The sequence below is a fragment of the Monodelphis domestica genome, chromosome 4 (genome assembly GCF_027887165.1).
Source record: "Monodelphis domestica isolate mMonDom1 chromosome 4, mMonDom1.pri, whole genome shotgun sequence".
In the NCBI taxonomy this organism is placed as follows: domain Eukaryota; kingdom Metazoa; phylum Chordata; class Mammalia; order Didelphimorphia; family Didelphidae; genus Monodelphis; species Monodelphis domestica.
This window is the reverse complement of record NC_077230.1, coordinates 351,736,193-351,754,008: the sequence shown is the minus strand read 5'-3', so window position 1 is coordinate 351,754,008 and position 17,816 is coordinate 351,736,193. Positions and strand designations below refer to the sequence as shown.

General features: G+C 36.6%; 1 protein-coding gene and 1 pseudogene across 1 annotated transcript; one reads left to right on the top strand and one right to left on the bottom strand.

Moving 5' to 3' along the window:
• Positions 1-10,957: 10,957 nt before the first annotated feature.
• Positions 10,958-11,850, bottom strand: LOC100619959 (40S ribosomal protein S24-like; annotated as a pseudogene).
• Positions 11,851-13,377: 1,527 nt separating this feature from the next.
• On the top strand, positions 13,378-14,322 carry LOC100019301 (olfactory receptor 51F1-like). The gene has a single exon (XM_001372160.3). The coding sequence runs from the start codon at positions 13,378-13,380 to the stop codon at positions 14,320-14,322; it is 945 nt and encodes a 314-aa protein (XP_001372197.3).
• The last annotated feature ends 3,494 nt before the right edge of the window (positions 14,323-17,816 follow it).

The window sequence follows — 17,816 nt, the reverse complement described above, 5'->3', positions numbered from 1 at the left end:
GATAAAATGAGACTTATATGTAAGACTGAATGTGTTGAAATAATAAAACAAAAGTAATTTCACATATTAGGGAAATAGCATGCATCACTACATAACATGGAAGAAAGAAGAGATCCATCAGTCAACATGAGAAGTGGAAATCTGAAGAAACTCGATAAGTATTAATTAAGCACAACACTATTAGACACAAAACACAAAATACCTAACATATTGAGAGACCTTGTTTATATAAACAAGTGTCTGAAATTGTTTGTATGCAAAATGTAAATATGTATATAGTTAGTGCCATAAGGTCTTAGGCAAATAGAAAGATCAATAGATATTTCTATTTGACTGACATTATGAAGTGGAACAATGTATATTGTTGTATTATATGTAAATAATTTCTGTAAATAAGTTATTAGTTTTAGTTAACTTAGAATAAGTAGTATTAGCACTAAGATTCAAATTTTTGTAACAGTTTTGTTCAACATTTATTGTAATGAATTTAATGTAAAACCCCAAAATTACCCTTACCCTTACTTTCCCGCAAAGAATCCTTAGAGTAGATTTAGTAAATTGGTAACTATAATATAAATATGTGACCTTGGGAAGGTCACAACAAAAAAAGGGACGATTGTGGAAAGGAAACAAGACTGACAGTTTGTGGGGGAAGAGGCCAACTGGGAGTGGCAGTTGGGTCTTGTGACTAGCACTTCCTTCCTGCCGGGTGGGTCTTGCTTCAGGGTGTTGGAGGAGAGAGGAGCGTGGTCAGCCCAGTCTGGAGTGGCATGCTCTTCTTGGTTCAGCCCGAAGACACAGGCTTCTAAAGATTAGAATTGTTCTTGTTTCCTTTCTGTGTACTGCTAAGATTCTGAATTAGAACGAGAGTAGACAGGAGTGGGACAAACTCTCCGCCAGCCTCTGGGGCCTGGCCTCAGGTCTGAAACTGAGAAAAACTCCAATCCCAACTAGTTATTAAACTTTATGTTATTTGAATTTGCAGTCAGATAAGTGGACTATCTTTTCTGGTCATAGAGGGAGCTGAACTTCAGTTTCAGTCATTCAAAGACAAACCGTCCTTATTGGACCCCTACTGTTTCCTCTCAGCAGGGGGCATCTCCCTCCCTTGCCTCACCAAGCAGTGTTCCCTTACTCCCTTTAACTCCTCCTTACCCCTATAAAAACCTCCCATTAACCCCCATTTATCCCCATTTTTCCCAATCCTATTTCCTTTCCCAATAAATATTACAAAGTAAATCACTAGTTTAAAAGGTTATAGCTACAGAAGAAAGGTCAGATTTACGAGAGTATATCAAAATGCCAGGGAATCCACAAGTGAAAATCATAATTTTGAACGTGAATGGGATGAACTCACCCATTAAAAGGTAGACAAATAGCAGAATGGATTAGAATCCAAAACCCTATAATATGTTGTCTCCAAGAAACACACATGAGGCAGATAGGCACTTACAAGGTCAGAATTAAAGGATGGAGTAAGACCTTTTGGGCCTCAGCTGATAGAAAGAAGGCAGGAGTTGCAATCATCATATCTGACAAAGCCAAAGAAAAATAGACCTGGTTAAAAGGGCTAGGAAAGGTAAATATATTTTGTTAGAAGGGACTAGATAATGAGGAAATATCACTAATCAACATGTATGCACCAAATAGTATAGTACCCAAATTCCTAATGGAGAAACTAGGAGAATTGAAGGAGGAAATAGACAATAAAACCATATTAGTGGGAGATTTGAACCAACCACTATCAAATCTAGATAAATCAAATAAAAAATAAATAATAAATAGGTAAAAGATGTGAATGAAATCTTAGAAAAATTAGAGTTTATAGAAATATGGGGGAAAATAAATAGGGACAAAAAGGAATACACCTTCTTCTCAGCACCACATGGCACAATCACAAAGACTGACCATACACTAGGTCACAGAAACATGGCATACAAATGCAGAAAAGCAGAAATAATAAATGCAACCTTTTCAGATCATAATGCAATAAAAATAATGATCAGAAAGGGTACATGGAGAGTCAAATAAAAAATTAATTGGAAATTAAATAATATGAAACTCCAAAATCAGTTAGTTAGAGAACAAATCATAGAAACAATTAATAATTTCATTGAGGAAAATGACAATGGCGAGATATCCTTTCAAACCTTATGGGATGAAGTCAAAGCAGTACTCAGAGGAAAATCCATATTCCTGAGTGCATATATTAACAAATTAGGGATGGCAGAGATCAATGAGAATTGGAAATGCAAATTAAAAAACTTGAAAGAAAACATATTCAAAATCCCAGAAGAAAACCAAACTAGAGATCCTAAAAACTAAGGGAGGAATTAATAAAATCAAAAGTGATAGAACTATTCAACTAATAAATAAGACTAGAAGCTGGTACTTTGAAAAACAAACAATATAGACAAAGTACTGGTCAATCTAATTAAAAAAAAGGAAAGTAGAAAAGCAAATTAACACATCAAAGATGAAAAGGGGGACATCACCTCCAAAGAAGAGAAAATTAAGGCAATCATTAAAAACTACTGTGCCCAATTATATGGCAATAAATATATTAATCTAGGTGATATGGATGAATATTTACAAAAATATAAATTACCTAGACTAATGGAAGAAGAAATAGAATTCTTATATAATCCCATATCAGAAAAAAGAATCCAACAGGTCATCAAAGAACTTCCTAAGAAAAAATGCCCAGGGCCTAATGAATTCACAATTAAATTCTATCAAACATTCAAAGAACAGCTAACCCAATTACTATACAAACTCTTTGACATAATAAGCAAAGATGGGCAAGGGACATGAACAGGCAGTTTTCAGCCAAAGAAATCAAAACTATTTATAAGCATATGAAAAAGTGCTCTAAATCTCTGATAATCAGAGAGATGCAAATCAAAACAACTCTGAGGTATCACCTCACACCTAGCTGACTAGCTAACATGACAGCAAAGGAAAGTAATGAATGCTGGAGGGGATGTGGCAAAGTAGGGACATTAATTCATTTTTGGTGGAGTTGTGAATTGATCCAACCATTTTGGAGGGCAATTTGGAACTATGCCCAAAGGGTGCTAAAAGACTGTCAGCCCTTTGATCCAGCCATAGCACTGCTGGGTTTGTACCCCAAAGAGATAATTGGGAAAAAAACACTTGTACAAGAATATTCATAGCTGCACTCTTTGTGGTGGCCAAAAATTGGAAAATGAGGGGATGCCCTTCAATTGGGGAATGGCTGAACAAATTGTGGTATCTGTTGGTGATGGAATACTATTGTGCTAAAAGGAACAATAAAGTGGAGGAATTCCATGGAGACTGGAACAACCTACAGGAAATGATGCAGAGCAAAAGGAGCAGAACCAGGAAAACATTGTACACAGAGACTGATACACTGTGGTACAATCGAACATAATGGACTTCTCCTTTAGGGTCAATGCAATGTCCCTGAACAATCTGCAGGGATCTAGATGAAAAAACACTATCCACAAGCAGAGTACAATTTGTGGGATTAAAAACATGGAGGAAAAGCAACTGCTGGACTACAGGGGTGAAGGGAATGTGAATGAGGAGAGATGCTAAATGAATGCCCTAAGGCAAAGACCAACAACATGGAAATGGTTTCAAATCAAGGACACATGTGATACCCAGTGGAATCGCACGTCGGCCATGGGAGGGTTGGTGAGGGGGGGGGCAGGAAAAGAAAATGATCTTTGTTTCCAAGGAATAATGATTGAAAATGAACAAATAAAATAATGTTTAAAATTTAAAAATAATAATAATATTAAATCTAATTCATCCAAAGTGGTGTCCAGTAAATAATCACAAGGTTTATCAGCAATGGACACTAAAGATGTACAATCATGTAAAGGTTCTCCAGAAGTTGGCAAATTGGGGAGCAAGGTTGAAGGATTAAGGACTCCACAGTGTTTTAGTGTGATATGTTAACTGTTTAGTAGGGTTATCTCATACCTACTAATACTTCTGTCAGTAAATGCCTGTGTTCTATGTCTTAATAACAATGCCTTGACCTTGTGTGGGCACATTATGTTCCAAGGACTTCTCAATACCAGATAAGCCAATTTGGTTACTAATAAAGCCATGGTAGCTACTCCTTTAAGGCATGATGGTGCTCCAGCAGCTACTAGGTCCAGCTTGGCTGAAAAATAGGATATTGGCTGTTGATCAGGACCCAAAAGTTGACTTAGAACAACTGAAGCTATCCCTTTCTCTTCATGTACATATAGGGTAAATTGTTTATCATAATTTGGAATGACTAAATCAGGGATAGACAGGTGTTTTAAATTTCAAAGAGCTTTTAGGTTCCATTTCTAATTTAAGTGTTTTGGGGACTGAATTTTTTGTAAATGATACAAGGAGCTTAGTGATTTCCCTATAACAAGAAGTCCACTTGTTGACAAAATCCTGTTGCTCCAAGAACTGCCTTCAATTGCTTTTTTGGATGTTTTTAATGTGCTTAAGAGAAGTACCATGGGCACCAGCAGTTAAAAAGAACCCCAAGTATTCTATTTTTGGGAGATACCACTGAATCTTTTCCTTTGAGATCTTGTGCCCTCTTTTATGTAGTTCTAGGAGGAAGCACTTGCTATCCTCTTGGTACACTTCACCATTTGTTGAAGCCAAGAATAGATCATTTATATATTTAATTAAATTAGTTTTAAAATTTTATATTATATATGTCTTGGCTCAAAAATTGTGCAAAAAGGCCAATACTTTCCATGTAACCTTGAGGCAGACAAACCCATGTCCACTGAGAGCCCTTCTATGTGAAAGAAAATATATGCCTGGAATATCTGTGTATAGGTATAGAAAAGAAGGCTGAGTACAACTCCACTACTGTAAAGTATGTAACTGTGCTAGGAATGGAGGAAATAATAGCATTTATGTTTGAAACTACAGGTTGTCTCTTTATAACATACTCTCAGATCCTGTACAAATCGATAGAAATGCTAAACTTTGGGCACCAATTGTGGCTTAATTGGCAGATTTACAGGGAATTATGATGCCTTGGTCAATTAGTGAGTTGACTACAGGGGTAATGCCCTCAATCGCCTCCTTTGAGAGAGGGTACTGAGGAATGGAAAGAGGTAGGCTAGATTTAGTTTTAATTTGGACAGGGACAATTGATTTAAGTAGGCCAACATCAGAAGATAATGTGGCCCAGAAAGATTCAGGTTATTAGTTGGGATTTCAAAAGTATGAGACTCCATCTCATGAATGTTTGAAAGAAGCACAGGGAGTAAAGTTAAGGATTCCTCAGGCAATTTCAGTGATATGGAGCCATCTGAAGAGCAAGTTATTTTGGCTCTGAGCTTGCATAGCTCAGCAAATTTATAGGGGATCCAGGCATCAAGAGGAGAGAAGGATGTACTTCCAGGGGTCCTACAGACACCATTCTAGGGGAAAGCTTTTTAGCCTCTTGGGGTGTCCCCAACACCCCCACTACATTCACTGAGCCAATGGAATTGCAATCTGAATCAGGTGTACTTTTTAGTATGGACCTGGAAGCTCCAGTGTCCAAAAGACTATCATAATAGGTGTTACCAACCTTTAAGATAACATGGGGCTCATCAATATGGTGGGACAGTGGATAGGGATAACAGGTGGTAAGACATTGGGGTCCAGAAAATCAAAGATTGTATCCTCTGATTCCTGTGTTCCAACCCCCCCCATACACCTTCATAATTTGGGGGAAGTTGCTTGGGCTCCCCCTGAGGGGCATTAGTATCCTGAGTAGTTGGGGGATGATCTCCACTTAAGATATACTTTTATGGGGTTAGTTGGTTTGAGTTATCATTTTTCCCAATTTCTTTTCCTAGAATTGTTATCATTCCTAAAATTGTGATTCCCATAATCATTATTATAGTTATTTCTATAATTATTAATTCTGCAGTTGTTATTCAACTGCATATTATTTTTGATTGCCTTGAATAAATTTCTATATCCCATCATTTTGTGGCACTTCTTCTTAGAGAAGTGGCAGGTAATGGATCGATGGTTAGATTCTCAGAGAGGGACAAGTGCCATTGGTTGAGAATCATGCCCTTTTTGCTGTTTATCAATCCTATCTCTTAAATATTTCAATTCTTTCTGGATTGTTTCCATGGAATAATTATACTCTTTTTCTTTGTTGTCTTTTGAAACATAAATAGAAGTTTTCCTTAGTTTGTCAAGATTCATCTCAAGCCACCTTGGACAATGAGTTTTGAAATAATTCCTAATCACTTTGCAAGAGTTATTGACAAAGTGTATTCTAATTTGTCTTATGTCATTTTATTTAGAAAGGTCAAAGTCTAGGTATTGAGCCCCAAACTCAATGAGTCTATCCATATATCTGGAGGGTATCTCATCATCTGATTTCTTAAGTTTTTCAAATTCTGTCCATTTATCTGTGTTTTCAGAGCATCCTCTCAATGCAGCTAGAATGGGCTTCCTACACGATATAACTGTAAATAATCTTCAGAGTTGTTATAGTCCCATTGAGGATCCTGTGATGGCCAATGTGCTGCATTGTGCCCTCAGAATTTATTGACATGAGAAATTATTTTACTTTTCTCATGTTCCATTAGGAGAGCCTGGATAGATTTTCAATGTCTTTGTAATACGGATTGTACTGAAAAAATGTCAGCCATCTTTTTCATTACCACAAAGGGATCATCTTCATATGTGGGAACACAATTAAAAATATATTCTAAATAAAAAATGAGTATAAGTAAAAAAAAATAAAGAGGCAGTGAAAAGTAATCTTGGAGGCAATGGGGTTCTAGAGACAATGGATCTCCTATTATGTGGAAATCAATAATTCCTTTGTAGTTTTGACTAAAAATCCTTCACAAAAAAACACTTCATTTAGATTTCCAACATCTAACAGGTCTCACAGAATTAAAACAAGACATCCTGTTTGTCCTGCTCTAGGAATTCCAGATTGCAAAGAGCCTTTTACTTTGTATGTATACAAACAGAGAGGGGTAGCTTCTGAGGTCTTGACTTAAACCTTGGGACCCACACAGTGCCCAATAACTTATTCTGTACAACCAGATGCAGTGATGCCGAGAGCACTACCTTGACTTTGGGCTATTGCTTCCACAGCACTCCTAGTGGAAAAGACCTCAGACATAATTTTGCATCCTCATTTCAATGTTCTCTGCTCCCATGAGGCTGAATTATTAATGCTCTCACACAGAACCCAGGCATTTTTTAGATCAAAGGCTTGCTAGATATGAGATCACTTCATTAGTGAACTAAAATATCACCTTCAAATTCTATACAATTCTTAATCCTTCAACATTTCTTCCTGACTTGCCAGTCTTTGGGGAACATTATATAATTGTGCTTCAGCTGTGGACATGCCCCAAAAGTCCCATAATGACCTCTGCGACACACCTGTAGAAAACCATGATTTAATTTGATAGACTGATGTTTCTTCCTTTATGAGGGATGGCACAGGTCACATTGGTACTCCAATAGTAACAGACTATGATACTATCTGAGCAGCTTCATTACCTTCTAATTTTAGTGCTCAGAAAGCAGAATTGGTGGCCCTTCAAAAACTGTATAATTGGTAAGGGAAAGAAAGCAACAATTTACAGACTCCAGATACACTTTTGCGGTTTGTCATGCTATTGGGATACTCTTGATGCAAAAGGGTTTTTTGGCTTCTACTAGCAAAGTATTTGCTAATGAAGAGATCATTAAATAATCTCTCTCTATTCTTTCACTATTGAAGCCTTGGTTATTATTCATTTTTCTGCCCATAAAGGAGGAAGTGACCCTATTTTTAGGGGAAATCAATGGGTAGACACTATAGCTAAACTTGCTGTCTTAGAAGAACTTGAATTAATTTTAACTCTGACATCTAATAATGATCCAAATTTTTCTCTCTAAAATGTAACAGGATTTGGAGAAGTGGAAGCACATGGTTAAAACAAAACAGGTTAATAAGATTTGAATTTGTAGGAGTAAAAATAAATAAATACTAGTGTTTAAAAATATATAGGATTTTTAATAATAAATCAAAAGAGAGGGAAAAGAAAAAAAGTTCCTCAGTCCAGGTCTGAGCCTGACCTTTTGTCATGCCACCAGGCAGCCAGAATGCCATATCAGGATGTTAGGTAGACATAAAGAACCCCTGGCATCCTCCCAGAGTATGCTTGCCTGACCATTCCAAGGGTAGGGCTAATATCAACCAAGAAAGGGTTTTCAAATGGAATAAAGGAGGGGAATTTGTATTAAATAAATACATTTTCTACTTATCATTAGTATTTAATTCTCTATTAATTATATTCTAACCTGTTGAGAAAAAAATGTGTTTTTTCTTGGGAGAAAAATGAGTTGAGCAATTCAGCTTTCATTTTGTTTTCCTTTTCTATTTTCTGTGTCTTCACTATTCATTAGGAAGCCCACAATTGAGAGGGAGAAGGGAAGACAAAAGAATACAAAAGAAATAAAAGCAATGGGGCTGGAATGTAGCTGGTAGCATTTGAGTCCACTGTAAAATGTATTTTTTTTTAAATAGAAATGGTGATGAATGAGAGACATTATGTAGACATGCTTCACTTTGTCTTCTTGTTGACACATCCATAGATCTGGTCCTCTGACCAGGAGATCAAATGGTAATGGTGAGGAAGAGCCTAAAGGGAGGAAGAAAAGTAAAAACAGATATTCCCACTTTCCCTCTTCAGTGACATGATATCACTACCTTTTCCTGTGGTATCTCCCCAAGGGCCTTGTTAGGCCCCTTGCTGGTTCTCTATAAAGCTTCTCACTGGGAGAGATTCTCTTGTCCATGGGACAACACAGCAAAAAAAACATTTGGAGAAAGAAAAATTCCCCTCAACAAGCTAGATGAAGAGAGAAGAGATGTAAGTAAGACAAAGGGGCTTATTCCCTCACTCTGGGGTAAGGGAGGAGAAAATGTTAAGAATTTAATTAAAAAAGAAAAAAAGTTTCTCTCACCAAATGATCCTGTATCCGAAGTAGCTCCAGAAGTTGATACAGAGCTTATTCTTTCCCTTTGATCTGTTCAGTCTCATTTAATGTAGAATAAATGGAGTTTGAACCAGGATTATAAATTTCATTTTATGTATTGTGAAAATCAGGGATTAGAAGTGAAGTAGATGTCAGAGGTGACATCAGGGATGCATGGTAGTGCCCAGGTAGGCATCTGTGATTTGCCAATTCTAGCAGCTATTAGAACCAGAGAGGAAGAGTTACAGAGTAACTTCTCACCTAGGAACAAGGAAAGCTTTTCTATCTTCTCATGTCTCCCTACCTTCCCTACACTCTATGTCTTGGTGATAAGGTCCTTATGATCTTTGCAGTTCTGAATGCTGCTGAGAATAACACTAAAATGTAATTTGGAAATGTTTAACAAAATAAATAAAAATACAACCGAGATAATATTAATTTGTTGTTTTTTTTTTTAATTTATATGCCACTTTAGTTTATGTCATCAGAAATCAGAACAGTTGCTGGACAGCCTTTACTAGACCTCTAAAGAGCTTGGTCTTTCCTTCTTAGAGACTAAAGTTGGCCACCAAATCTGAAATCAATTGGGGTTGATATTTTTCTGAAGAAAAAGAGAATTAAAAAGAAAAATCTTTTTTATTTTTAAAATATTTTTCCATTTTTACATGATTCATTTTCTTTCCCTCTTACCTCCCAGAGCCAAAAAGCAATTCCACTGGGTTGTACAAATGTTATTACTTGATACCTAATTCCATAGTATTTATTTTTGCTATAGAGCAATCTTTTAAAGCATAAAGCCCAAATCACATACCCATATGTACATATGATAAGTGGTGTCATATGTTTTTCTTTTGCATTTCTATTCCCATAGTTCTTTCTCTCGAATGGATACCATTCTTTTACATAAGTCCTTCAGGAGTGTCCTGGCTTGTTGAATTGATACTAGTAGCAAAGTCCATTACATTCGATAGTTCCACAATGTTTCACTTTCTGCATACGATGACGAGCAGCCTATTAAATGATATTTTTTTAAACCTTCAACTTATTTAAATTGAAAACACGAGGTTATAAAATGCTCTGAGGGCTGAAAATTAGAGTTGTCTTCCCATAATGGTAAAACAATATTTGTACAGACAGAATTCCAAATGATATCAAGCAATTTGTATAAAATACTGAATTTTACTTGTTTCCTCATTTGGGAATTCCCTATACCAATACAATTTTAGATCCTGTCTCTATTCCTAACTTTCTTGCCTAAATTTTTTATTTTTCATTCAGATGTTTAGTGCTATGTTCTCAGCTATTAGGTGGCCTGTAGGAAAGACTGAAAGATAAGAGATATTGACTCTGATGTTGACTTTGACCCAGATGTCCCCTGTAGCCTTGGGCTGTACACTTGAATTTTCTTTTCTTTTTTTTTTTTTTTAATCTTAGTATCTCCTTTCTAGGAAATATGTGTAGCAAGACTTTAACTATTTTTCAATTAATTTATATCACATGGTGGGTAATGGACAATAAACAGAAGTAGAACTATCCATGTCACAAATGTTATGGGACCCAGATAAGTGATGTAATGAATCTAGAATTTATTAAGAGCCTATTATGTGTCAACTACTGTGATTAATGTTGGAGATTCAAAGAAAAATGAACAAACCATGCTCTAAAGCAGCTTAGATTCTAACAGGAGAGAGAATGTACAATTTTACAAGTATGGGCAGAATAATTGTATATGGAATAAATGTGAATCAGTTTTGTTGTTCATTTGTTATAAACTCTTCATGACCACATTTGTGGTTTTCTTGGAAAAAAGATATTGCAGTGGTGTGTCATTTCCTTCTCCAGTTCACTTTACAGCTGAACAAACTGAGGGTTTATGTGACTTGCTCAGGGTCACACAGCCATCAAGTATTCTTAGCCTGATTTTCACCCAGAAAGATAAATTGTTTTTGATTCCAAGCCCAGTGCTTTAGCCCCTATGCTACTTAGATATTCCAGATAAAAATAAATATGAGGTAGATACATTTTTTAAAAATGGACAGGCCATTAGGAGCTGCAAGGAATCAGAAAATGCTTTATATAGGAAATGATGTTTGAATTGAGTCATGAATGAAGAGGAAGACATTTCTATGAGGCCCAAATGAAGAGAGGAGATAGTCCTGGTCTGGAGGATAGCCAACACTGAGGCAAAGAGATGGAAGATGTAGTGCTATGTGCAAAGAACAGAGTTATAAGTTTTGCAGGACTCAATGATGCAAAAAAAAAAGGTGTCAGGCACTGTGCTTTTCACTGAAATAAAGGCACAAGAACATTAGAACATTCTATGACCTCATTCATTATACATGAATATAATGAAACTAGGAAAACAGTTTGAGTTAAGGTTGTAAAGGTCTTGTTTTTCTAAGTTTATACCTAGTTTATCTGGATTCCGATAAAAAATCTATATTATATCTATGGATAAGCATTAGCCCCAGTCCCTTTCATTCCTTCATTTTGCCAGCATGGACATTTGCCTTTCCATTACCCCTGACTTTCTTCTCTCTATTTTTTTTTTGCACTATTTCACTGCTTTCTTAATATTGCTCTTTTTACACAAGCTGTGCCTTTCAAATCTGTACTTTGGCTCATTTTTCTATGCATAGTTAAGGGCATCATAAATCACATCAAAGCCTGTAATTTTACCACCCTCAAAATGGGTTCTGAATTCAGTCAAAAATAACATCTGAGGTTGTCTCGTGTAACTGGCGAGTTTCTTTTGCAAATTTCAGTCTTAGTCACTGTGACCTTTCCAGGATGAAAGACATATAGAAGCATCTGTTTACATTGAAGATTTTTTGTCATGAACTTCCTAGTTCTGATACTCATTGTGTGACCAGCTCTGCAAGCAGCATAAGAAGGATTATATAAGTTTTAAAAGGCAAACAAGGGAGTTTATATTTTACTCTAGAAGAAACAGGAAATTTTGCAAACTGACATGGTCAGAAGAAAAATCACATTGGTTTGGCAACTGTATGAAGCATGGAGTGGAGCAAGAGAAGATCAGAAGCAGAAATAATAGAAAATTATATTATTTCTTCTAAATCTGGATCCTGGTAGCTTAACTGAATATTCCAAAGGGCCTTTGTCATGTAGGCACTTAGTCAATAATGCTTTATCTAATTCAATAATTTTATTCAAAAAGATTTTATTGTGGGATAAGAGATTATATTTTATCTCGGGTACTAATTATAATGTTTGTAAAATATAGAATTTAACAACAATAATTAACACTCATATAGTTCTCTTTAAAGTTTACAAAACACTTTACAAATGTCTTCTCATTTTATTCTCAAAACATTCCTAGGATGTAGGTGCTCTTATGATACCCACTTACAAATGAGAAAATTGAATCCATTCAGGTTAAGTGATATGTCCATGTACTTGCTATGGCCATGGAGCCATCAAATGTCTCAGGATGAATTTGAACTCATCTTCCTGACTCCAAATTCATCATTCTAACTAACCATTGCTTTTCCCCACCTAGGTGCCTAACTATTATCTCTATCCTACACATGGTGCTTTAAAGTTGGCAGTTCATTTTATCTCATTTGATCATAGTAAACACTTAGTGGACATTTGTTGCCTGACTGATTTTTTCTAAGAGACAGACCCTGTCACTGCTGGAAACTCAGAGGGAAAAACAAAGTCAGGAGTATCTTCATAGACCGCACATTCTACTAATAGAAAACAATACAGAGGTAGGTAAATAAAAAATATATGCCAGGTAAATACTTGAATGAACTAAATAGTGAGATTGTGGAAAATGCTTGGTGGTAGGGAGCAACTTCTCTATGCTTTGAAGGAAGTTATGGGTTCTATGTGACAGAAGGAAGGAGAACGAGCAAGTATAGCCCATGCAAATGTCAAGAAATGAAAGATGAAGTATTGTGTACAAGGAAAGACAAAAAGGATCATGGATTTCAAGATAGAAAGGGACCTTGGAGGTCATCAAATTCATACTTCTTCTACAGATGACAAAACTAAAGCCTAGAAAGGTGTAGGTACAGTGACTTAGCTAATGTCACAAAGCTATTAAGTTTGAGGCAGGATTTGAAATCAGATTTTTACTACTCCCCTCCCACCCTGGAACTGCCACCCAAATGTACGCATTATATGACATGGTAGCCTAGGTTATTTGGGCAGAATTATAGAGTGCATGAGAAGAAATAAAATCAATCTGAAAGGCTATTTTGGAGAAAGATTGTGGGAGAACTTTAATTCTAGAGACAATAGGGAACCACTGAAACTTCTTGGGGAGAGGAATGGATTCACAGAAATTAGAGGATAAATGATTTATTTTCATCACTGCAGGATGCAAGCTTACTGACTGTGAATGTGGAGTCTTCAATCATCATGCCATCTCTGAGTAATATCACCTCCCCTATCTTTCTCCTGACGGGTATTCCAGGGCTTGAAGTTTTCCATATATGGTTCTCTATCCCTTACTTCTGCCTCTGTTCTGTGGCCCTCTTGGGGAATTTCATGATCATGTATGTGGTCATCACTGAGCAGAGCCTCCATGAGCCCATGTACTATTTTCTCTCCATGCTGTCAGCCACTGATGTGGGCATCACAGTTTCTTCCTTGCCAACCACACTTGGGGTTCTCTGGTTCAATATCAGGGAGATCAGTCTTGATGGGTGCATTGTACAGCTGTTCTTCCTCCATGGTTTCACTCTCATGGAGTCCTCTGTGCTTCTTGCCATGGCCTTCGACCGCTTTGTTGCCATCTGTGAACCTCTGAGATATACCACCATTTTAACCAACTCCAGAATTGTTAAAGCTGCTCTAGGGATTTTTATAAGAATGTTAATCAATCTGATGCCCCTCCTCCTACTCCTCAAGAGGCTTTCATTCTGTGGTACCAATAGCCTCTCACATTCCTACTGCTACCACCCAGATGTGATTAAACAGTCCTGTTCAAGCACCAAGATCAACAGCATTGTTGGCCTCCTTGCCCTCATCTTGACCTCAGGCATAGACATTCCATGCATCATCCTTTCCTACGTACTAATTATCAAGTCCCTACTCAGCATTGCATCTCCTGAGGAGAGGCATAAGGCCTTTAGCACCTGTATCTCCCACATAGGTGCCGTTGCTATCTTCTATATCCCTTGGATTATTCTGGCTCTTATGCACAGGTTTGGTCACAATGCCCCTCCATACATTCATGTACTGCTGTCAAATATCCACTTTCTTTTGCCCCCTGTACTTAATCCAATCATCTACAGTGTGAAAACCAAGCAAATCTATAGGGTCATTCTCAAGGTCTTTCAAGCCAATGCATCAAGGGTATAACTATGGCCTGAGGAGGTACCCAGGGTGGATTTATAATTTCATGCATAATCTTCATCCTCACAGAAAAATATTGATGTTAATTGGTGTTTGTCATGTACAAAATAACTGAAAAAATTGATGTGAGCATTTACAGTTTGAAAATCAGCAAATACTAAAAATCAGAGACTGATCTTGAATTTAAAAATGTATTAAAAGTTCTTTTTTCCCTCAGGCAAGAGTTATTTGTTAAATTGTAATCAATGTAATGTCTGTGCTTAAATGTTTGTGTATTTTGAATTAATTTTGTAACTGTTTTGTATTTTACTTTCCTACTAGAATAAAAGTCTTTTACACTCATGGATTTTATCACATTTTATGTCTCTGTACATCATTCCCCCATCCTAGTATAGTACTATGCATCAATAGGAATTCAATAAATATTAACTGTGCTGTATGGTTGTGCTTGTGTGATCAGGAAACAAAATGATTAAAAGAATAAACCAACTGGAAGAGTAATTCAAAGAGATTTTTGTTTCATTGATCTCTAGTCTAGGGCTCTCAGGGAAGGACATGGCATTATCCCAAAGAGAATATAGCATGACCTCAAGGTCTACATAATAGAACAGAGTAGGAAGATGGGAAAACAACATATACTCTCCATGATAGCAAGTCCAATGGTGAGGTTTATTTTAATTGAATCATACTAACTTTAATACTTTCAAAATCTTTTTGGAGGAATGGAAAACAAAATTAAGAACTCCTACCTAAGCCTCCATTTAGAGAAGACTGTAAGGTAAGCCACCTCTTCATTGCTCACACAGCTACACTCCTTTGGACTAGTGTCCATCATGCCCTAGGAACCACTTGAAGAAACTCATGATTCTACAAGATTTTATCAGGGTTATAGCTAACAATGCAGTGGCATTTATTGAGATCTTACTATGGTTAGAATCCCTGCCAGAAAGGAAATCCTAATATAATTACATGAACATACTTCCCATCTTCAAAGTTTTACTAATCTGAAAAGGAAAACAATTTATTCTTCTGGAAATTTATTAGTTAGGAAAGGTGGGGGGATCATCACATTCCAATCCCAGCTCTTATATTTATTAACTGTGTGCCCTGGGGCAAGGCATTTCCCTTGGATTCAATGTCTTTTTCAGTAAAATGAGATATGTCAGAGATAAAAGTCTCTTAGAGATCAAAAATCTTTGATCCTACAAAGAAACAAATAAATGCAGGCATAAAAGACAATTTCTTTATATTTATTCTTAACCTCAGAGTACTAAATGACATATTAGACATGAGTTGTGAAGCCCAGTCAAATACAGTTATTTCAGGCATAGATAGATTTTTGCCTCTTTTCACCAAATTTCCATAAGAAATTGACCCATTGATATAGAAATCTGGAATAGGGGCCTTACCTAACAGTGGTTTGTATAAATCCCTTGATGCTACAGTCAAGAAAGCAATGTCCCTTCTCATGTCAGTATTTTAAAATTCGGTGCTAGCACTCAAGTTTCACACTTAACTTGTGATTCATTAGGACTTCATTGTCCTTTTCCCTTGATTACATGAAGGTGTCTCTTGGAAATGATCAGGCATGTGCCATACCCTTCCCTGAAAGGAACATCATTACTTATCCCTGTCAAACTTCTGGATTCTGGTTATGGCACTAATAAGGATCATTCACTCATTTAATCAGTCAACAAGCATTTATTAGCAGTCACTTTATAAGGTGGTAGAAATACAAAGACAAATATAGAACAGTACTGGTCATGAAGCCAGGGACCATTATGATCATCTCCTCCCCTGCATTTTCCCAACTTTATACCATTTTGAAGTCAATCAGCTTTCCTGAGGATGCAGCTCTGAAAATGATTCAGCTCTAGTGAGTTCCTTAAATGGGAAGCATGTAGTTTAGACAAGTATTTATTTCGTACCACATTCTATCACTTTCTATGCCTACACATATCTTACTCTATTCACCCTGATACATATATGACTCCTACCCTATTAAGCTCTCCCTGCTACTCCCCTGGCTCCCAACCCTTAGACCCTTAGATCATTCCTTTTCAACTACCTTCAGACTATAGGAAGAAAACGACTGGAATGGGCTTGGGGATAGGGTAGAAGAACAGGTTCAGTTCTCTTTATTTATCAAAACAGGCCTTAGATAACATAAGAGCTAAGATCAATTATAGATGATAGAGATTGAAATGATATCGAAATATCCCAGGCTCAGACTGAGGCTTTCTAAACTGACATACCTGATTCAGCTGGATCTCCTATAGGCAAGGAGCCAAAGGAAGAGGTAATCAGGCTTCCTTGTTGACCCCAATGAATGGAACTGGGGGAAATTGTTGATACAATTCTCTAATGAGTTTTTCTCAATTTCTCAAAAATCACAAAAATTTAACAAAACACATAGTATATGTGCATACTTTCCTCTGCCTTTTTTTTTTTTTTTTGCTGAAGGGTATGTTCCTGGTAATCAGCAGCCTCACATACTACTTTCTCTTAATCTCCTCTCCTCTGGATCACTCCTTAGGCAACTGGAAGTTTAAGACTATCTGGAAGTCAGTGATTTTTCCAATAAGCAATTTTTAGACTGGTTGCTTTTTGCTAATATCTAGACTCATATGAATTTAACTTCTTAATTTCATATAAACTGTAATTTTGAACCACCTAAAAAGGAGATCCTTTCATGAGTGTGTGTGATTAATACCTTTGTCAATCTGGTGAAGTTTATGGTCTTCTGCTCAGAATTATGTTTTTAAATACATAAAATAAAATACATGTGATTAAATATGCTAGGTGATACAGTGGATGGAGGGCCAGGTTTGGAATTAGGAAGATTTCTCTTCCTCAATTCAAAACGGGTCTCAGACACTTACTAGCTAGGGGACTCTTTAGGGAGTCAATTCAACCTCTTTGCTTCAGTTCTTCATCTAGAGCTAGAGAAGGAAAAGGCAAACCATTCCAGTATCTTTGTCAAGAAATCCCGAAATGGTATCATGAAGCCTGAAAAATGACAACAACAAAATGATTACAAAGGAAGCCAATTATACTGAAATCAGTATCAAACATTTTTTAAAAATAGTCACAACTGAAAGTAATTTGCACACCATAATTTCTGATGCTGGAAGTCTATACCTGGTGGATTACTTGATTTGGGGAGTCCTGAACTTCAGGAAGGCTAAAGCAGATCAGGCACTTCTACCACATCTGACACCAACATGAAAAGTGCCTGGAATAAAAGAGTCCATTAGACTGCCTAAGGAGCAAAGAACAAGCCCAGATCAGAAATACTCAGTTGAGGTTTTCTACTGGTCCTACTCGTTTTGTTTCTGTAAGATTCTGCACAGGGAGCAGGAGTAATCAGATTATTAATATTAGAACCTTCTGCTCACTGTGAAAGCACTCTGCAAGGACTTTCAGTAGTCTGGAATAGGCTTTAAAAAATGGGCATGAGATTTCATTGATATGAACTCTCAATTGATGAAACTCTTTCT